At 40.2% G+C, this 20,717-nt stretch overlaps 3 protein-coding genes and 3 long non-coding RNA genes across 11 annotated transcripts; 1 reads left to right on the top strand and 5 right to left on the bottom strand.

Annotated features, from left to right (window-relative positions):
* Positions 1-79: 79 nt before the first annotated feature.
* Positions 80-2,384, bottom strand: LOC124210564. Its single transcript, XR_006881261.1, has 5 exons — positions 1,885-2,384; positions 1,603-1,819; positions 1,417-1,520; positions 1,129-1,352; positions 80-316 (listed from the first exon to the last, which is right to left on the bottom strand). It is a non-coding gene; the product is annotated as an uncharacterized LOC124210564 (long non-coding RNA).
* A 1,421-nt stretch (positions 2,385-3,805) lies between these two features.
* On the top strand, positions 3,806-5,780 carry LOC124210563. The gene is made up of 6 exons (XR_006881260.1): positions 3,806-3,860; positions 3,940-4,053; positions 4,136-4,247; positions 4,304-4,407; positions 4,472-4,734; positions 5,544-5,780. It is a non-coding gene; the product is annotated as an uncharacterized LOC124210563 (long non-coding RNA).
* A 235-nt stretch (positions 5,781-6,015) lies between these two features.
* Positions 6,016-9,683, bottom strand: LOC124210561. 4 transcript variants are annotated; one of them, XR_006881256.1, is made up of 10 exons: positions 9,623-9,683; positions 9,423-9,565; positions 9,279-9,358; positions 9,008-9,171; positions 8,461-8,910; positions 8,233-8,382; positions 7,801-8,046; positions 7,602-7,736; positions 7,265-7,447; positions 6,016-7,167 (listed from the first exon to the last, which is right to left on the bottom strand). XR_006881256.1 is itself a non-coding variant. In XM_046608705.1 (3 exons), exons 1-3 carry the CDS (start codon positions 9,280-9,282, stop codon positions 8,731-8,733), a joined length of 348 nt encoding a protein of 115 aa, XP_046464661.1. In that variant the 5' UTR covers positions 9,283-9,416; the 3' UTR covers positions 8,708-8,730. The 4 variants fall into 4 exon arrangements, 1 of the variants encoding a protein (XP_046464661.1); XR_006881258.1 differs by having other exon boundaries at positions 9,279-9,351; XR_006881257.1 differs by lacking the exon at positions 9,423-9,565 and having other exon boundaries at positions 9,623-9,641.
* Positions 9,684-11,265: 1,582 nt separating this feature from the next.
* LOC124210562 lies at positions 11,266-12,973 on the bottom strand. Its single transcript, XR_006881259.1, has 5 exons — positions 12,824-12,973; positions 12,636-12,757; positions 12,343-12,575; positions 11,504-11,794; positions 11,266-11,442 (listed from the first exon to the last, which is right to left on the bottom strand). It is a non-coding gene; the product is annotated as an uncharacterized LOC124210562 (long non-coding RNA).
* A 649-nt stretch (positions 12,974-13,622) lies between these two features.
* Positions 13,623-15,556, bottom strand: LOC124210558 (complement C1q-like protein 3). 2 transcript variants are annotated; one of them, XM_046608702.1, is made up of 5 exons: positions 15,417-15,556; positions 14,901-15,336; positions 14,104-14,832; positions 13,907-14,037; positions 13,623-13,817 (listed from the first exon to the last, which is right to left on the bottom strand). In XM_046608702.1, exons 2-5 carry the CDS (start codon positions 14,918-14,920, stop codon positions 13,750-13,752), a joined length of 948 nt encoding a protein of 315 aa, XP_046464658.1. In that variant the 5' UTR covers positions 14,921-15,336; positions 15,417-15,556; the 3' UTR covers positions 13,623-13,749. The 2 variants fall into 2 exon arrangements, with proteins under 2 accessions (XP_046464658.1, XP_046464657.1); XM_046608701.1 differs by having other exon boundaries at positions 14,901-15,471.
* A 43-nt stretch (positions 15,557-15,599) lies between these two features.
* On the bottom strand, positions 15,600-20,561 carry LOC124210556 (septin homolog spn2-like). Of its 2 annotated transcripts, none has more exons than XM_046608697.1 (9): positions 19,953-20,561; positions 17,143-17,727; positions 16,922-17,047; positions 16,761-16,842; positions 16,533-16,670; positions 16,335-16,428; positions 16,138-16,254; positions 15,925-16,073; positions 15,600-15,838 (listed from the first exon to the last, which is right to left on the bottom strand). In XM_046608697.1, exons 2-9 carry the CDS (start codon positions 17,666-17,668, stop codon positions 15,715-15,717), a joined length of 1,356 nt encoding a protein of 451 aa, XP_046464653.1. In that variant the 5' UTR covers positions 17,669-17,727; positions 19,953-20,561; the 3' UTR covers positions 15,600-15,714. The 2 variants fall into 2 exon arrangements, with proteins under 2 accessions (XP_046464653.1, XP_046464655.1); XM_046608699.1 differs by lacking the exon at positions 19,953-20,561 and adding an exon at positions 18,367-19,818.
* Positions 20,562-20,717: the final 156 nt, after the last annotated feature.

The raw sequence follows: 20,717 nt of genomic DNA, 5'->3' as shown, positions 1-20,717 counted from the left end.
GGTTGCTCTCTACTTACTCTACGCGCCACGTCTGAAGGATCCGTGACCAAAGTGGGACTTGCCATTGCTGACAAGTCCGGGCTGACACGGTGACAGGAGAATCCATCACCGCATCGACAAGGGGGAACTTGGTGCATTGCCAAACAGGCGCCTTTCGGCGCGGCCCATGCTAAGGAGCGGGGAGAACAAAGGCGTGGCAGACAACGGGTTAACTAACACAAACATATTACCAACAACAAATGATGATCCGCGCTGACACTTTGGAGATACCGGCGACGTTATGGTGTCCATCTTCTCGAAATTTCCTCTGCATTACCTGAATAAAGAGAAATTCAATTCTTAATTACTGACAGGCCAATAAAAGTTACATAATACAGAAAGAAACAATAATCAGGTTTTTTAGCTCAAAGATTTAAATATGCAATTTTTTAAAGTTTAAATCAAGCTTGCAATGTTGAGAACTGTTAACAGAACAAAGCTCACTTGCTAGTCTTTTAAAAAAAATTCCGGAAGTATACCGGAAGTAACCACAGCGCCTCAACCATTGAGCTGTCGTCAAAATAAACCACATATTCGTGATCCCCATGAAATTTGGGGTCGATTAGGTGGGATTTAAACGAAATCCAAAATTTGGCCAAAATCGAGAATTTTCCTGAACTATAAGTTCAGGAAAATTTTCGAAACCGGAAGTACGAATACGTAAAAAATAAAACATGAACTTTACCACAAATTCGACGAGGATCACGAATATGTGGTTCTTTCGTACGTCAGATGAATATTTACTAAACTACAGACTGAAATGAGTAAACCGGAAGTAGAAATAAAAAATCAAATATCGAAAACCTAACAAGTGAGCTTTGTTGGGGGAATAGTTATCGTTAGTTATCACTAAATTCTTCAACAAAATAACTGCCAATAAATGTTTAAAAAGATGTGCAAAGTAATGAAACTGACTGTTTTGACAGCTGCACATTTTCAAAAAGCCATCTAGCGTTAGAAATAAGAAACGTCCAAGTAAAACTTTGCGCGCAAAAAGGGCCTGATTTTGGAATTATTACACAGACACAGAGTTTAACGCAACTAGACTATTGGTAGATAACCTAAGAAAATAAGTCAATTGTCCGGTACCTGCCCATAATCCCGAGGTAAGTAACTGCAGGTGTGTAACAGCAAAGGGTAGCGACCACGGAAGTGTTCCAACTCGTCGGTGAAGTAAGACAAGTTGTAGCAGCAAAAGCAGTGAAGCTAGATGAGTGTACGTCGGGAAGATGAGGATGGAGAAGATTGTTGTTGGAAGTCTCTCTTCCGTCATGGACAAAGGTACGCATTGGCTTAAGGATCTATTACGTACTCTGTAAAAAAAAATGTATTGCATTAATGAAAATATAACAGTTAATAAAACATTTCAATCTTTACCTTAAGTAACAAGCTCACTGAAAGTTTCATGATAAAAAACCGTAAAAATGGAAATCACAGCAACCAACAGCCTTACTCCTCAGGTTTAGGTAAATTTCCTGATGCTAAAGAAAGTGTCTTATGAAGTCTTATGAAGTCATTATGAAGTATTGCAGTAGCGTGGTGATAGGTTATATTGATGCTTACCTTTATCATATGGGTGAATGGTGATGAATTTAGTAAGGCATTTTGATGTGGTGTGGTTGGTAGCAGTAATGGGGAAATACCTCGTCTCCGCACATTTGTATTCCACGATATTTGAGCTTCACATATGAGTTTTAGGTTTTTGACAACATGATGGGTCTATTGGAGGGAAAGTGACTGAGCGCTAAGTCAACTTTTTGGAATGACTGACAGTATGCATCTAAAATTTGAAGAAAAAAGTTGGTACAGTATAAAAATAAGGAAATCAGGTCAAGATAAACCTACATATGATACAAAGTTCAATTTGGTATATGAAATCACAGGAATATAATCACAGGAAGTATTCATCAGCTACAATTTGTTTCGCACTTTTCGGGTCGCCATAATTCGTCATCGTCATCGTCATCGTCATCGTCTTTTAGGAACTAAACTGCGGAATGTGTTGTGGAAATCATGAATCGGCCACCAGAGGGAGCCGCTTGACTTCTACTTGGCATTTCGAACAACCACTACAGTTTTTTGTGGTTCGAACATGGTAGTACAAATATCTTTTAATGTCTAGCTCTAGCGTAATGCTAATGCAATTGGTGTAATGCATTAAATACTTAAAACTAAAACGAGGTGCGAATGCAAAATTAATTTAGAAAATGAACACAACATTAAAGAAAACACGGGGAAATGCTTATTGATGGTGGGTTGAAATTCACCATGCACAATCATGATTCGTTTTCTCGGCGTTTTCTCATGACGGGAAAACCAAACTTATTGGTGGCTTTTCCACTGCCACCTGCCGCAGCAAAATATTTCTATCACATATACATGAATCGCTAAGTTCCATGATATTATCAGTGTAATGATGTGATCCGTTCAAGTTACGTGGTACTTTGTTAAAATATTTTCACGTCACCTCTGGAAAATTATCTGCCTTTAATTTGATAGGAAAATACCTTGAACGACTTTATATATTTATGTATAAAATTATATACAAAAATATATATAATTATATGCGATATTATATAACCGCATATAATTATATATATTTTTATACATCCGATATTATATAATCGCATATAATTATATATATTTTTATATTTAATTTTTGCCCTTACTGTCATTCATGTGTACGGTGTACCTTCTCTTATAATTGTATACATTATATATAAGTGTATATAGTATATACTATATATACACTCATTTAGCTATGTAATATAACATGTTCTGACGGACATGATTTCGTCTTATGTGTTGACCATATTTTATTTGCGAAATTCTAATTCTAATTAGAATTTCAGAGGTTCTGATTGAAGCGTTGTTTTATTACTTGTTATAGGATGTCTAGTTATCTACGACATTACGCCGATTAATTTTTTCGGAAATAACGTCTATTTTTTACATTAGTTTTATGTTTTCTATGCGTGAATGTTTTAGAGAATACAGGAAAATTTGTTAATTTTTTTGCATTACAATTTCTATTTAATTTATTATTCCCTATTTTTAAAATAAAACAAGAATTAAAATCTAGATAAACTTGCACAACTTTAGCCTATGACGATTTGTAATCTAGTGGTGCCCCCTGGTGGCATCCACAGCGGATCCCGCATTTTAGCCCCCTATGGGCAGACGATGACGATGACGATGACGATGACGAATTATGGCGACCCGCACTTTTCCCCTCGTTTTACGTTGTAGAAACAACAAGGGCAACACTAGCGACATCTGGTAATGAGTTTTGAAATTTGAATCCTAACTTGGTTAATATTATTAAAAATACCCGACCGACAATAGAACCCCAATATTTTATTAAAAATACCTGACAATTGAACTCCAGTGCTTGACAGTAGAACTCCACACGCGACAATAGAACTCCGATAATTTGAGCTGCGACTGTGCAACCAACTTAGGATTCAAAACTCATTACCAGATGTCGCCAATATCGCCTTTGTTGTTGTTACATCGTGAAACGAGGCGAAAAGGCGAAACAAAATTGTAGCTAATATGTACTTATATTCCTGTGATTTAAATTACCAAATTGAATTTCGTAATATATGTAGGTTTATCTTGACCTAGTTTCCTTGTTTTTATACTGTACCAACTTATTTCTTCAAATTCTAGATGCATAGGCCTACTGTCAGTCATTCCAACAAGTTGACTTAGCGCTCAGTCAATTTCCATCCATTAGGCCCATCATGCTGTCAAAGGCCTAAAACTCATGTTTGAAGATGAAGACCACATGTAGTGGAATACAAATCTGCCGAGATAAGGTATTTCCCAATGACTGCTACCAGACCATTACAATTCATATTTTCATGAAACATAGGTATTCTTGTTCATGAACCATAGGATCTTTTCTGAATCTTTCAATTTTGGTGGCTTACCCTGCCAGGCTGCCACAGCATGTTTGTTGTTATGTATGTTTTTACTTCTGTTTTAGAAGACAACCCAGCTAAGAGATAGGTACAGTTATATTTCTCTTAGGTAAATGTGTGTAAATTTGTAACTAATGTAGAGAATTTCCTTGTCCCATTCCCACTTACAGTTTCAGAGACATGAAGCGTGTGAAGTGAATAACCTGCCATGTGTATGACCATGTACCAGATCTGCTTGATGAAAGTCAAATGCTTTATTAAGTTTATCACCCATATGATAAGGTAAACATCAATACCACCTACCACGCTACTGCAATACTTCATGACACTTTCTTTAGCATCAGGAAATTTTTCTCAACATGTGGAGTAATGCTGTTGGTTGCTGTGAATTCCATTATTACGGTTTTTCATCATATACATTTCGGTGTGCTTCTTAGAAAAGGTAAAGATTGATATGCTTTATTCATTTTTATATTTTCATTTATGCAAAACATTTGTTTTTACAGAGCACGCAGTTTCTGTATGGAATCGACGAATCGTGTGGTCCTGGCACGGAGATTCTTGTGCCAATGCTGACCTTTGTCCATGACGGAAGAAGGACTTCCAACAACAATCTTCTCCATCCTCATCTTCCCGACGTACACTCATCTAGCTTCACTGCTTTTGCTGCTACAACTTGTCTTACTTCACCGACGAGTTGGAACACTTCCGTGGTCGCTACCCTTTGCTGTTACACACCTGCAGTTACTTACCTCGGGATTATGGGCAGGTACCGGACAATTGACTTATTTTCTTAGGTTATCTACCAATAGTCTAGTTGCGTTAAACTCTGTGTCTGTGTAATAATTCCAAAATCAGGCCCTTTTTGCGCGCAAAGTTTTACTTGGACGTTTCTTATTTCTAACGCTAGATGGCTTTTTGAAAATGTGCAGCTGTCAAAACAGTCAGTTTCATTACTTTGCACATCTTTTTAAACATTTATTGGCAGTTATTTTGTTGAAGAATTTAGTGATAACTAACGATAACTATTCCCCCAACAAAGCTCACTTGTTAGGTTTTCGATATTTGATTTTTTATTTCTACTTCCGGTTTACTCATTTCAGTCTGTAGTTTAGTAAATATTCATCTGACGTACGAAAGAACCACATATTCGTGATCCTCGTCGAATTTGTGGTAAAGTTCATGTTTTATTTTTTACGTATTCGTACTTCCGGTTTCGAAAATTTTCCTGAACTATAGTTCAGGAAAATTCTCGATTTTGGCCAAATTTTGGATTTCGTTTAAATCCCACCTAATCGAGCCCAAATTTCATGGGGATCACGAATATGTGGTTTATTTTGACGACAGCTCAATGGTTGAGGCGCTGTGGTTACTTCCGGTATACTTCCGGAATTTTTTTAAAAAGACTGCTATGAGCTTTGTTCTGTTAACAGTTCTCAACATTGCAAGCTTGATTTAAACTTTAAAAAATTGCATATTTAAATCTTTGAGCTAAAAAACCTGATTATTGTTTCTTTCTGTATTATGTAACTTTTATTGGCCTGTCAGTAATTAAGAATTGAATTTCTCTTTATTCAGGTAATGCAGAGGAAATTTCGAGAAGATGGACACCATAACGTCGCCGGTATCTCCAAAGTGTCAGCGCGGATCATCATTTGTTGTTGGTAATATGTTTGTGTTAGTTAACCCGTTGTCTGCCACGCCTTTGTTCTCCCCGCTCCTTAGCATGGGCCGCGCCGAAAGGCGCCTGTTTGGCAATGCACCAAGTTCCCCCTTGTCGATGCGGTGATGGATTCTCCTGTCACCGTGTCAGCCCGGACTTGTCAGCAATGGCAAGTCCCACTTTGGTCACGGATCCTTCAGACGTGGCGCGTAGAGTAAGTAGAGAGCAACCTACGGGTTGTATGGCGTGGCAGCCAACGGGTTAACTTAAGTGTATGTATGTATGTGATTGTAAAATGTGGTGGAATTGTGGGTGGAGGTGGGACAATAAAGCAATTCCTTTTAATGTTTTTGTTTGCTGTGTCTTATAATTTATAATAAAATAATGTTTAGTTCAAATTTGTATATTTTTTACAACTTTGAAGTTTTACATAAGTTATTGGCAATAGACTGATCAACTCCAGACCCTTCAAATAAACTTATGTGATAAACCATACACTATCTGCAACTCATTTGTTACACCAACTAATGTTAAAAACAGAGCTAGTAACATTAAAAATTTTTAGTAAACACCACATGTCTCTTTCGTTACTTGCCCTGTAAATGAAGTTTGTCCAAACACTAGAATATGTCGGAATACAGAGCGACTAGAGCAATAGGTCACCTCCAACATGCGAAATAGGAAAGATAGGTGGCAAGAGAAGTCGTACACAATGATCACCCAGGTTTTAAAAAAATTGATTTCCCTATTAAAGATCAACAATTCCCAGTGACTAGTAACTATTAAGATATGACCGACAAATCTGAACATAGTTATAATATTTAGGAACGTCCCTGTAGTAAGTTGGAGAAGCGGAAGGTGTGGTGTAATATTCAGGTGCCTTAGTGGTGTTGTAACTCGGATTGAGTAATACTTCGGAGCTTCGGTGTAGTTGGTCGGAGCAGCGTAAGTAGTGTTATAATACTCAGGTGCCTTGGTAGTTACATAGGGGCCTCGGTGTAGTATCTAGGTGTAGCGTAGGTTGTGGTGTAGTAAACTGAAGCCTAGGTGTAGTATTCCAATTCAACGTAGTACGAAGGAGCAGCCGCTGTGTAGAAGTTGGGGCTGCGTAGTACTTGGTCGCCTCAGTCGTAGTTGTGTAGCTTAGGGCAGAGTAATACTTCGGGGATTCGGTGTAGCGGCTCGGGGAAGCAAGCACAAGTTGTGGTGTAATACTCTGGAGCCTTGTTGGTGTAGTACTTGGGCGGCTCGGTGTAGTATTCAGCCGCTTTGGTGGTGTAATAAGTTGGAGCCTCGGTGTAGTACGTTTGATGATGTAACTCGGGGCAGCATCAGCTGCGGTGTAATACTCTGGAGCCTTGGTGGTGTAGTAATTGTGTGCCTCGGTGTAGTAACCGGTTCTTGCGAATGTTGTCGTTGTGTAGTAAGGCGGCGGCGTGGTGCTTAGGTATCCGCTATACCCAGGAGACATCGGTACACCAGTGATCGACCCAGCCTTCAACGATACGGCAAACGGTAACATCACGACATCACAATCAACTATGCGGTAAATAATTTGAACATTAATATTCAATATGTTACACAAACAGATAAAAAACAAATAATTTATACAAACTCCGTGAAACAGAATATTTACCCGATTGCGTACTGATAATACGACGAAGAATGCACTTGGTAACAGTGCACTGCAGTTTTTCATCCATGATACTTTGCCAGTATTGTTCTCTCCAGCCAATCGCCCTAATACAACAGCATGGTGATAATGTTCCACACAACAGCGACCCAATTTGATATCACAAAAGAACGTAACATCTCCAACCTAATGAAAAATAAAGTCCAAACCCAATAATTAGAATCTCATTTAACAAGAACTTCATATACTATCTAACAACAACATCAGAGCAGTCAATGTTGGTCAAGTTGTAATCACAATAGTACAATTAATATGAAAAAAAATGTTCAAGGATTCTTACCAACCAAACATTCGATCGTGCTTCAAGCTCGGTATTGACTCGATAACCACCAAAATCTCCTCTATTTCCAAACCAAAAGCAACAGACGTGTTTGCGTCCCAACCGACATGCAACGACGACATGGTCAGTTTAAATCTGGTGAAAAAATTTTTAGATTTTAATTAACATCGCCAAAACATGTACAGAAATAACTGTTTACCTTTTGACCATTGTTTAAGGTCAATGCGAACTTGTAATCTTCCAAAATTGCACCCTCAACATTGGCTTTGGGCAACACATTAACACTTTCCACTTTCCCCTTCTCGGTTGTCGATTGGCTCAAATATTTGGGAGAACGGAGAACTCGACCTATGTTACCGCCATCGATGTTGCGGAACAGCGCTACGTGCTCGTGGGCATCTTTAAGGGCACCGCTCAGGGATTGGAAAAGATTTTCGTTTAACACCTAACAAGAAAATAAAGGCCATTTTTAGAGAATTCGTAGAACTAATTCACAGAAATAAATTGTTAGCAGTTTAAATAGGCTCTTAAGACACTATCGAGCAGGAAGATTATCAAAGTTATTCAACATTCAAAAGGTGTAATCATTGAGACTTTTAAAGACAAATTTCGTTTGGCATAAACTGTTTACCTGTGACAATAAAGCACTTGTCGTAGGTGATGGTACGGCCATCGTCAAGTGCGGCTTGCCGACCGACAATGTCAAGTTTAACGGCGCGGTGTACACGTACGAATGTGTTATCTTTGCTATTGAATTCGACGCGATTGCAGTCGAATTTGTCTTGTTCGAAAGACAGACAAGGAAGGAAAACAAGTCATTAGTACATGTTGCACAAAATTACAATAATAGAGAACTCACCTTCACTCTTTGCCGTTACACTGTTTGAAACGAAGTTTATTCGAAACTTCGGGGCTGCCGTGTTGGTGATTTCTGTCGTACTTGGGCGATCCAATGTAGAATTCGACAGCTTTGGTAATGTAATAAGCTGGAGCCTCGGTGTCGTAGGTTGGGGCAGCATACGTAGTTGCGTAGTCTCAGTAGGTGCCTCGGTGTAGTACTCTAGCGCTTTGGTAGTGTAGCTCGAGGAGCAGCACAAGTTGTGGTGTAATAATCTCGATCCTTGGTGATTTAACTGTAAACCCAACAGTGCAACCTCGGTGTAGTATCTGGTCGTTGCGTATGTTGTTGAGTAATAAGGTGGTGGCGTTGCGGTTTGGTATCCGCCTTATCCAGGAGACGTCGGTACACCAGTGGTCGACCCAGACATCGACGATACAACAACCAATAGCAGCATGACGGCATAGTTAACTACACAATATTAAATATTCAACATTAACGGACATATTATCAAATAGAAAAAATGGAAATTGATACAAAATTCCATGTAGAAATACAGATTTTTTACCCGTGATTGCGACCTGGTAATACGACGAAGAATGCAGTTGTTGCCGGGTCGGAGATGCTCACTCGATGGACTTCTGTTGCCTTTTCTCTTTCCTTTTGAAAGATTTTCTCTCGTGGTCGACATCAACGATACAACACCCAACAGCAACACAATGCCATAATTAACTATGCAATAAACAATAGGAAATTATTTTTCGAAGGTAACTAGTCGTATCAACAACTAATAACAAGATAGAATAGATTTACGACTCGAAATAAAAATGAACATTTACCCATGATTGCGAACTGATATTACGACGAAATATGGAGTTGTTACCGTGTCGGAGATGCTCACTCGACTGATCCCTGTCAACTTTTCTCTCGCCTTTTATACAATTTTTTCTCACCCCTCCTCTTAAGCCTAATGGCTATTTTACCTTTTTGATAATGAAGCAAAACGTCCCGTTCTCACCCAACCTCTACACCAATGCCTGACACCTTTTACGTAATGATATCCATGACCTTCGATTGAAATGCAAACTGGCCTTTTTTTCTGCAGGTGACTTTGCCGGGGATGGGTCTGCAATAACCAATATCAAAATGAATACCAAATAGCTTACACTTGCGGCTATTGTACCTTTTTGATAATGAAGCAACACGTGTCATTCTCGTTTCTCACCCAACCTCTACCACTGCATGACACGTTTTACGTAATGATCTCCGTGACCTTCGAGCGTCAAGGTCATAGAAACCGGCCTTTTTTCTTTCTGCAGGTTGACGTTGCTGGGGATGGGTCTACAAAAACCAATATCAAAATAAATATCAAATCATAAATGATAATGGCTTAAATTTTAGTCACTTTAAAAATACCACATTTGACATTTGAGTCATTTGACTCGTTTCTTCGGTGAATGAATAAATCTTCCATTTCGAACCGTTTGAAGGACAGTCGGTTTTTTTAAATATTCTACTGCAAACTTTTCTAAGTTTCAAACACATAATCCTTGCACCTGCGGTCGGAGAAGAAAATCTAAAAAAAAAAAAAAACGATAAAAAAAGGTAAATTATTAATATAAAAAAGTACAAATCAAAGCTTCTCATAAAACGGTTGAATAAAATCAATAAAATAAGAAATTAGACGCAATTGCTAAAGTTCGATAGACTGTCAGAGTTCGTCCGCTACGTTTACAACGCATAACTCAAAAATGAACTTAAATGATCCTATGTAACCATCCAGGAGAAGCGGGGGGAATCGTATTTCCATAACTGATTTAGGGGTATCTAAAACGCAAATCAAATGATTGATTGACAATACCTGAACTCAGAGCTATGGATTTTGTAACCGCAAATCAACAATGAGATCCTGCTAGCAGCTATTTAACATAAATGAATAACATTTACAGGAGCTACCCTTACCCTGTCTTTTACATTGATAGGTCTACCATCTTGAATAGTTGATTACCGCCAGAACCTATCGCGTGTCGTTTGATGCTGCATGAACAAAAGGGAAAAAAAATTTCAACCTGTTACATAACCAACGCGTTTCTGCCACAGTAAAGTCTGCGCAAGTAAAACAATGTTTTGACACTCGCTTTGTTTTCGTTGCTAAGCAGTAAAATGTGATGAAATTTGGGTTTTGCTCTTCACACGGAATGTAGACGGAAAGGATTCGGCTCGGATATGTAAAGGATCGTTGGCTGCTGAAAAATTCACATTATTTTCTGCGAAAGCAAAAGCTTCATGTCGTATATAGCATTACCTTTTTTAATATTTTCTTTTTTTCATTTGGTTTAGCGTTTCGTTCATTGACTCCTTGTCACCAAAACCCTTCAATGGACAACACCTCCGCGTCATCTGGGTAATACAAACAATTGAATTAGTAGCTTTAGCAATTTGACTAACGTGTAATTACGTACTCTCGTTTAAGCCTCGATTGAATGGCAACCCTAAAGGTTTCAGGATTGTCCGGGCCGCTCAAAGGAGGCGTTGTTCTAGATTTAAATTCTTATTTTAACAGACCGTCCGGTTCAAACTGCTGCCAGTCAAGCAGGGGGAGACACTGCCCGACTGACTCGACCAGGGAGATTGCCCGCCCATGGTTAAGAGAAACCGGAAAAAGAGCGAAGAGGGCCGAGGAACAGTTTTTAAGAGAGCAATGCATCATAGTAGGCTTCCGGCTTAGACTCATGACCCTCCAACAGATTTCATCGAATCATGCGCCTTGCAAGTCCCCGTTCGACCAAACATCTCCCTTCCTCCTGGTTGTCGCAGCGAGTGAGTGACCACCGGCGGGCGTTGGTTAGTGGTTATTTAGGGAAACGGGGCCACTGAAGAAGGGAGCCCAGATATGCACTTGTAATTTTTCTACATCTACATAATTTATTGACGAGTCTTGAATTTCAGTAACCTCTCCTCAGTTTCACCGGTGTTTCAAGGCAACGGCAGCAAGTGATTAAACTGAAAAAAGAATAGAGATTTTAATTAAAAGTCAATAACTGAACGAAAAATCAAGCATTACCTCAACGCCTGTACAGGTAACAAGAGACGACATATCGACATAATGCAGCCGATAAAACAAGACCGACAGCCAACAGGCAACATTGACTATTTAAATAACCCGACTCTTCAACACGGCATTTACTGCACAGACACAAACATATACAAATGACACATTTAAGTGTGATGTTGAACTGCAAGTCTGCACAAACTCCATTTCAGAGCATCTCTCAACTAGAAAGGGACAGCAAAACCACTGTACACCAAACAGTAACGCCATAAACAGCTCAAACATCAAACTGACGATGAACTCCTACAAAGCAATAGAACATTAATGAACCAATAACATTTTGAAATGTGAAAAAAGATACCAATAATAAAATTTACAAAGCAAAACAACAAAATGCAAGTGATTTTAACTTTGGCTTACAACTGTAAAATAAATGGATCAAACACTTAGTAGTTAAGGCAGTGATTTACTTCAAATGTACACAAAACTAGAGAAAAAGAAATCAAGAAGATGACCAAACACCCAAAAGTTTTTAAGAAATTAGGGAATTTCTGATTTGTTAGATAAAAAAAATATACAACTCTTTACAAAAAATTTCCACAAAAGCTATCTTATTTGGAAGCACAAAATAAGCAAGAATTTGTGTGCTACATTAATCAAAAGAAAAATTATGATTCAGAGCACGCTGATCAAACAGGTGACTATCTTATCACAAAAACTCTGAAGCAAGAATCATCACTATGTCACTAATTTTTCACATCCTATCAGAGATCAACTTATGATTTGAATACAAAATTTTAAAATAAACACGAGACTTCCCAAGTTACAAAAAATTATCTCAATCAAATCACCTTTGCAAAAAGTGTTCTTGCTGTTGTTACACTTCAAAGGTAACACTTCCACACTTCAGAATAACACCAGCACCATAGTCTATGGTCGATAGACTGCATGCAGCAACAGCTTAACTTAGCTTGATCACCCCTTTCACCAGCTGGCTGCAACAAAACCATTTGCATGACGGCAATGAAGACTTATTAGCTGTGTTCTCAAATTCTCTAACCAATAAGCAGAGATCTGCTACCTACTGAACATAAATGTATAAAATATATTGCATTATTGTATAGAAATTGATTTACAAATTTACTTGAATTGTCTGTGGTCATGGGATAAGACGGTTACAGGTAACAATAGACAACATTTCGGCAAGAGGCATCTTCGTGACACGGCACCGATCAACTCGTGGAGAAAGGCAAGACCTTCGCCATGCTATCAGAAAAATGAAGTAGTAAATTTTACTTTCTTAAAAGTCTAAACTCTTCACGATTCACTTACTTGCACATAGCTTTTAGTTCAAGTCGATTCTGCTTGGTGGGATAAAAGTCACGGCGTGAAAAAAGACTAGTTTCACTTTGCTTTACGTAAATGACAGTGTGAATTTAACGTGCTCAGATGCCTGTAACAATCAGACACCTTACTTATCAGCGTTTGTTTAACAAATGAAGATTAAAGGTGAAGTGCATTTAGCGCCCCCTTACGGACTCTGTGTCTCTGTCCATCTAGCGGTAGGAAAAAGACATAAATTCATTTTCATTTTGTTCGATTGGGGTAAGTTCGCTATCGCTAGTCTTTTTATTGCATAGCCTATACAATGAGGTTATGTTTTATTGGAACTTCCCAACAGAAACTCAAGCAAGTAATCAATTAATCATGTATCACAGGTAATCACAGCTGCCGTTGCCTACTACGCGAGGACGCGGCCATCTATTAAATTGCTTAAAATAGACCTCAAAATTTTACTTCAAAGTTGTTTTCTGCCCTGCGTTTTTTACATTAAAATTCTGATTTTCAAGACAGATTTAATTCAATTACGTGGACTTCTGAAGATAACTCAATCCTATACGATACAATTTTTTTTAAATCTTGGCTTGGGAGGTTGTGAGTGAACGATAAAATTTTATTGTTCCGGATTTCGTGCTTAAAAAGTAGAAAATCGCAACTCAAGAACATCCCGGAACTTGGTCTTAATAGCCGAATTATTTTCTACCGATTACAAACCGTGAATTAGTCAACTTTTCTATTTAATCAACGAAACTATTCATTGTATTTTTTATTGAACTGCAATAGTCTATAGTTTCATTTTGAGGTCTTTTGTGTATTAACTTTTTCGTTTTTGTAACGTTGTCTTGTATTGACCGAACATCAAAGATAAAATTTGAATAGTTTTATGACACTTGTACGTTTTAGCGTTAATGGTGTGGCTAACGAATTCTGAATCCAGAAAATGTTGTGTACCCGCGTCCACCATTGTTCGTTTCGTGTAAATTCCCTAAAGAAAACAACAGATCGGGTAACTTTAGAAAATAATCTTTTACCAACAAATCTTTAGTGGATTGCGCATATGAAGTATACGCTTACCTTCTTGCAAGACGAGGTAGACTCTGTCGCCTTGATTGAGTGCCAAAATAGCAGTGTTGGATCCGCTTTGATATCCATTAGTATCGCCCCAAGCCGACACGACCTCTAGATTATTTTTTACCAAAGACAGCCTGACAAAATTAATTCTCGTTATTGTTCATTCAAAATTGAGATTTAAATGGTTGACAAAAACTTACTTGAATTGTCTGGTTTGCGTTGATAGGCCATGATACGTAAAGTAATAAAGCCCGGGGTAGTAACAAACAAATTCGCTACGATCTGGGTACCAACCGTAGCCAATATCTGTCAAGGTGTAGTCGAATCGAACTTGCGTAACTCCGACTCGCGTAAAATCTGAAGCTCGAGCAGCACTGAAAGCGACAGAGTCAGCAGCTACTGACCCTGGAGGAAGTTGAGATCCGCCAGGTAAAACACCTCCGCCGGGGAAAACACCGCCGTTGTTGTTAGGGAATCCTCCAATTCCTGGTTGATTAAAAGTTCCAGGCGTCTGCCCAAATCCACCAACTTGCCCTTGTTGGCCGAACCCTCCAACTGGCTGTCCAGGTGAAAATTGTTGAAATCCATTGTCTTGCTGATTGAAATTGTTGCCACCTCCAAATGCGTTTTTGAAAATAGGATTTCCAAAAATCGTTTCTTGACCCAACAGGGTGCCCTGACTGCTCCCGGTGTTGGACTGTTTGCCCAAAGTGTCGGTCACTGATCGTGTGCCAGTCGAGTTTTTGGCTGCGCTTGGCGGTGAAAGGAGACCAGGATCAACGGCTTCCACATCTCTGATTTTATCCACTTTGATTGACGGTCTGATGGTGGGAGCTGAGGCTCTTCTAGCGACTGTGGCACTATTCGGTTTTATTTGCTGGTCGGCCTGACACGTCAGTGCAACCAACGCAAGGACAAATAAACTGTAGCTGCAAAAAGAATGTATTACCATTAATAATGATATTAAGAAGAGAAAATAAATGTCAAGGGGACTTACTGAAACATGTTCGCTGACATCGAAAATACCTGGAGGACTGTGAGTTTACAATAGACGTGCTTGCGCTTTTATACTATATGGTGGTGGATGACTGAAAGCTCCCCGTATCTTTGTACTTTCTCTATGGTACACAACCGAAAATTCTTTCTCCTGTTGATGGACCTGCTCTGTTGACTCGAAACGAAAGTGTAAGTCTATAGGGTGGTGGTGACAGTAAGAGGAAATGAGGTGGAAAACCCAACGTCCGGGATATAAAAATAAAGAAATTTTGGGCAATTTCGATGATTTCTTGCTGCATTCCACGGAAACGGTCAAACGCAAGTACACATTCAAATCAGGAGAGGACATTGAGAAGTTGCATGTGATTTGTCCTCTCAATTCCCACGGACTCGGATACGTCGGATTCGTGCTTCGGCAGCTGGGCGGATGTTTTCCACTGTGGAATAAAGAGTTGAAGAAGATTAGCTTCACTTTCTATTATGAAAAGACGTTTGGAAGGGGCGGATGGCCTGATACCAAACGTTTTGTTTGCTGAGGCACGAAACACGCTAAAACTCTCAGTCCGGCGGTCGGCCATTCGACCGGAAACGGCGCCCGACGACCCGTCCGTCCTTGCGTCATCTAATAGAAGAAGAAAGTATTTTCCCCGACTCGATTCACGACAGGTTTCGTGTTTGAATAACTCTAAAAAAATAATAATTCATTCAAAGCGTCGTATTTTTATACTGGTCAAAAAAAGGAGTCACAGCCAACAAACACACTATGGGGAGATAAAAAAGAAATAGAAATTATTTTGTTTGTTAAATTGGGTGCATCAAATGTGACTCTCGTTGAGGGAACACATATCAATCATGCCGTTTGTCTCCATGAGACGGCGCCGACGGAAGGCCTCGTAATGGATGGCGGATGTTAATTCAATCAAATCTTGCATGCGATTCCTGTCAAATAAAGAAACGATACGTGAAATTGGGGAATTTCCAAACATTTTTCTTTTCTTCTATTGTTACAAGGAGATTATTTCTACCTGATGAGAAGATTTCGCAAATGGTGAAATTCACAATGACTCGGGTCTTCCACCTGAACAAGACCCCAGCCATTTTGGCGTCCTAGTACCATTCGACCACTGACATTATGAATTTGTTCACTACCAACAACGGCGAACGGAACCATTTTCTGAAATGATCCAATGAGGAAAAAATTACAAAGTCAAGAAAAGAAATGCGGTTGATTAACCTACTCTGTACGACTCATTGACTCCGTAATCATCTGGATGGTCGTATTTGGCCAAAGGATAAACGCCGATCCTATGACGAGCCAAATCTTGTTGAATGTTCTTTTTAAACTCTTGCCTCTCCTGTTTGATGCGGGTTAGAAAAACAAGACGTCAATCGTAAATAAAACGGTACCGACAGACCACTTAATGAATAATATTACGTCCAGAGTTAGGGTATCCGCTTTGGCAATGACTGGAATTATGTTGACCACATTGTGTAGCCTCTGAAGCACTTCTAAGTCCAACGGGCGTAATCTGCATGTTTATTTAAAGAGGAAAAAGAAAAAAGAGGCGCATTGCATATACATACAATCCATCAACTGACGTATACGCGCAAGCTTAAAACCGTTATAATATACCCGTGCCCGGTAGGTGGTATGAAGTATAGACAGCAATGCACTCTGGTGTCGTGAATCCAGCGTGTTCTCTCGGCACCTTGCTCCTCGATCAAGTACTTTTCGTACTGTTCGTTGATGTATTCCAAAGCCGGCTCCCAACTGAATAAAATATTCAACCAATGCTATAGGAATGTTCATCTTATTCTTTTTATCATTCTTAAAAAGAAAAAAGGGAATTTTTCGCTGTACCAATTCGTGTTGTCGATGCGATCGCCGTAGCCGGGTGTGTCGGTCACGGTCAAATCCAGCCGAATTCCGTTCTCGTGGATGGCTGCAAAATGAGACAACAAGAGGTGGATTACGTACAATGCATCAAAATGAAGAGGAAAAAGGAATGTGAATGCTCAAACCTGTTTGAGTCGTACGTATTTCAGCCGTTTTGGCAGGTTCTGATCCCGAGACACTGCACGTACGAGGAAGTACGGAAGAACGGAATAAAGTGTTGATGAGAGTCGACTTGCCTAGCCCACTGCGGCCTTTGATTCAAAAGGAGAATTTCATATAAAAGGAGGTCAGAATTTAGACGTAGCCTTTAGAAGAGAAAGGAGATGGATGGTGCTTCGTGACTTACCCACAACCATAATGTTGAGCGTGAATCCTCTACGGAGGGCTAGTCTTCTGACTTGTTCTTGGAGTTGATCTAGACCTATGACGTAATCTGACGATTGTATTTTGGACGGCTGCACTGCTGCCGGCGGCTGGCGGAGTGTCGGCCGAATCTGAGCAATGCTGGTGACTGGATTCGGTGCTGCGGGAGATTCATCCGATTCCGATTCGGACGACGAAGATTTCTCGTCGATAATTTCTTCTTTCGTCACTTTCTTGTTGTCATCCGCATGATCTGCCGGATGTGGTTTCACCAGGCCGTTGCTGCCTGTAACTGAACCGAAGGAATGGTTGATGTTGTCCGTGTTTTCCGGCGCTGCTGCTGCTGCTGGCGGCGTCTTGGCAATGTGAGATAGGATTTTGGGCAGCGATTTTTGATGAGCTGGAACAGGGCCGCTAACGGGAGAATTCGTTGTTTCTGGCCTGCCAAATTGCCTCGTCAATTCGTGGACTGCAAAGCGAGTGTTGCTCCTTCCGCCTTCGGCTGACATGATTCCCGATTTCTCGTCGTCGATTGTAGACGCACTCCTTTTTCTTTTGTTTAATAAGGCTGGCGGGCCGGTATCGAAAGTGACGGCCAATCGAAAAGAATAAACAAAAAGAGAACATAAAAATTTGAGAATATAATAAGACGTACTTTGGAAACGGTAGTTGCTATTATTATACCCCCACCGGAATAATCATAATCATTAAAGTTAATTTTTTGATTGCACAACGCCGCCATCACGATTGAAAAGGAAATAGCCTTATAGGGACGTTTCCGGTACACGGCTCACCAACCAAACAAAACAGAAAAAAGAGAAAAAATAAAAAAATCCCGATAATGATTTCCCCTGTGTGACTGCATGTGGATAACATTGGACCCTCCCTTTTGCGGTTCCCATTTCGTATTATTCCAATAAACGGGTTGTCGGCGCAACACGAACCCCTTTTCCTGCCGAGTGAAACTTTGTAACGTCCGATTATGTGTGTGTGTGTGTGTGCGCAACGTTCAACCGATTCCACAACTTATCTGATCATTCGGTTATCTCTCGAACACACACACTCGGTCACTGACAAATTATTTATTGGCGATTTCACTATAGTCGACGAGGCGCAACGAATCGACAACTTAACCAACAACCAAAAGAAACAATTAAATATACAAGTAAACACGTATAGAAATAGGAACCGTGAAGCCATGTGTCACCTTGTCGGTTGCTATTCACGACGACGACGACAGAAACTTGACGGATAAAAAATGTTGTTGTTACAATCACTCGACGAAAATTGACCGCACACTTTATTAGAAAGGGAGAGAAACCGAACACAGAAATTTCACATGCTGCCAGACCGAACGGTGGCAGAACACAACTCTGGGCCGAGCTACTTCTGTTGTGTACCCAGCACACACACACCAGTGGTGTGTGTGTGTGTGTGTGTGGGAGTGGGTGTCTGCTCTAGTGTGTGTATACGCAGTCGTTCGTGAGTCGATCGGATATATTTTCACGGGTATATGTGCGTGTGCATGCGTCGTGTTTCGACAATCCAAACACGAACCAATCTGTCAGTGTGAATAACTATTATTTCACTATCAAAATATGCACCCAACTCAGAAAACTGTATTGGAGAAGCGATGGAGAGATGAGCTGGCAACCTTGTTTTTCCAATCTCACGGTTCACTAAATTAATTTATTTTCTTTTGTCCTGTTGGTATAACTTTTGGACGAAGTTTGACACTCGTCGATTGTGTAACTTGATCAACCAATCATTAAGGGGGATCGGCTGGCGTCGAGACAAATAAGGAAACGACACACACATATATTTCTGGCTGGCTTGTTTCCACTACAACGACATTAACAGAGAATAGACGACGAGGGGCTGTGCTGCTGAGCTGAGCTACCGATCGTCTCGATAAAAGATGATGGAGGCTCACTGATGTTCTTCATTCGGGGAGGCTATATTTGTTTATAATAATGGGGTCGAGAGAACGTCCAGAGTCTGAAGCATCGCCATCTGACGATCGGTCGCCTTTTCAATTGATATTTTTTAACGATTTAAACAAGAGTTATGTCTGGATGCGGGCAGCAGCACAGGCTACTGGTTATTTTAACGACTGCTGGCGTGCGTGTATATAAGAGAGAAAAAATCCCGCTCTCTTTTTCTCATTTCAAAGCCGAGTAAGCAGCAAAACCATTTCGAATGCTCTGAGAAAAATAATATGTGTACTAGACTACAAGACTTGGTGGTGGTTCTTCACGGTCGTGTGCTCAAACCCCAAAGCCACCGGATTGGTGTTTCTCCACATCTCTCACGTTTCGCTATAAGGAAAAACAAGTTGAGTCTGAGGGACTTTGACGGAAAATCAATTGGAGTGTGTATATCCCCCCCCGCCTCACCATCATATCTATACGAACCAAAACCACACAAGACGAAGATGACAGCAGCTTCGAAATCGAGTGAGTCTATACCCAAGGACAATGAACTCGTCCACAAAACCGGATATTACAATCAAGACGAGTTGCTGACGGACGAGTTGAGCTCTTACAATGACGATAATATTCCCAACACTTGGAATGTGGCAACAACCACACACACACACGCCGCTCTTTTACATGACGAAACGTCAAACACAACTCTCGATATCCAAAACAATCATAAACACACAGAGAAACTGTGTCGTCTGCTCCAACATTTTGGGGAATGTCGGTGTGTTTTTTCTTTTTCGTGGAAGGGGGGGCGAGGTGGAGCATTGACAGATGGATAGTTGTCTAGTTGCTTAAAATAAGTTCTTACCTTCTATTCAGTTGCTGTTGAAATACGGTTCCATCCTCGTCACAGCTCAGTCGTTGGGCAATTTAGACGCAACACAAATACAGAAAAAGAAACGATAATGAAAGAGCGAGCTCAGACTCTCTTGTGTTTGCGACCGTTTCACCACCACCCCCGCACGTTCACTAGTCTTAGTAGGACTGGACTGTGTTTTGTATCTTCTTGTTTGTCACTGATAAAAGAAAAATAAAAGAGGAAACCAACCGAGGAGGATGGAAGAAAAGGGGGGAACTAAATAACGTCGCGGGAGGGTCGAGTCTTAACTGCAGTTATTTGAAAAGGAACTAAAAGGAAAGAGAGGGGAGTCAGACGGACCAGAGTGTGTCAAACACCCCTCCTCTGTCTCACTGAAGATTTTTCTTTAAAAAAAAGTCTGCAGAGTTTTTTCTATTTTCTCTTTTTTGGCCTTCGAAAATGTTACGCTCTCAGCGCCATCTGTGAACAATCACCAATTTTTTGATTTTCTGCCGTATCGAGGCCATGACAAATTTCCAGTCGATTCAAGTCGAAATTGATGGGGCGATAAAATAGCTAGAAGAAACGGTAGAGTGTCAAAAAAGGCGAGTACATTCCGTTACAGTTTTCCTGGTTGAACCTCAAATCTCTCACACGTAATACTGCTGCTGCTGTGCGCGCGCATCTCGTATATATTTCGAAATGGTAACGGAAGATCGGGTTATATTGGAGATTCCCATAGCGACCGGGCGGAAATGGAAGCGACCGCAATCG

Source organism: Daphnia pulex, chromosome 2 (assembly GCF_021134715.1).
Source record: "Daphnia pulex isolate KAP4 chromosome 2, ASM2113471v1".
Lineage (NCBI taxonomy): Eukaryota > Metazoa > Arthropoda > Branchiopoda > Diplostraca > Daphniidae > Daphnia > Daphnia pulex.
The sequence above is the reverse complement of the archived record's forward strand: the minus strand, read 5'-3'. Positions and strand labels throughout refer to the sequence as shown.

What these genes read in the sequence shown, in the direction of transcription:
- LOC124210561 (XM_046608705.1), bottom strand. An exon ending in TTACCAGGTCGCAATCACGG is followed by an intron (nt 8,911 to 9,007) that starts GTAAAAAATCTG and finishes AATATTGTGTAG; the next exon opens with TTAACTATGCCGTCATGCTG.
- LOC124210558 (XM_046608702.1), bottom strand. Translation starts at nt 14,920, where the DNA reads ATGTCAGCGAACATGTTTCA. An exon ending in ACGCAAACCAGACAATTCAA is followed by an intron (nt 14,038 to 14,103) that starts GTAAGTTTTTGT and finishes TAATTTTGTCAG; the next exon opens with GCTGTCTTTGGTAAAAAATA. An exon ending in CTACCTCGTCTTGCAAGAAG is followed by an intron (nt 13,818 to 13,906) that starts GTAAGCGTATAC and finishes TGTTTTCTTTAG; the next exon opens with GGAATTTACACGAAACGAAC.
- LOC124210556 (XM_046608697.1), bottom strand. Translation starts at nt 17,668, where the DNA reads ATGTCAGCCGAAGGCGGAAGGAGCAACACTCGCTTTGCAGTCCACGAA. An exon ending in CGCATCGACAACACGAATTG is followed by an intron (nt 16,671 to 16,760) that starts GTACAGCGAAAA and finishes TATTTTATTCAG; the next exon opens with TTGGGAGCCGGCTTTGGAAT. An exon ending in GAGTCAATGAGTCGTACAGA is followed by an intron (nt 16,074 to 16,137) that starts GTAGGTTAATCA and finishes GGATCATTTCAG; the next exon opens with AAAATGGTTCCGTTCGCCGT.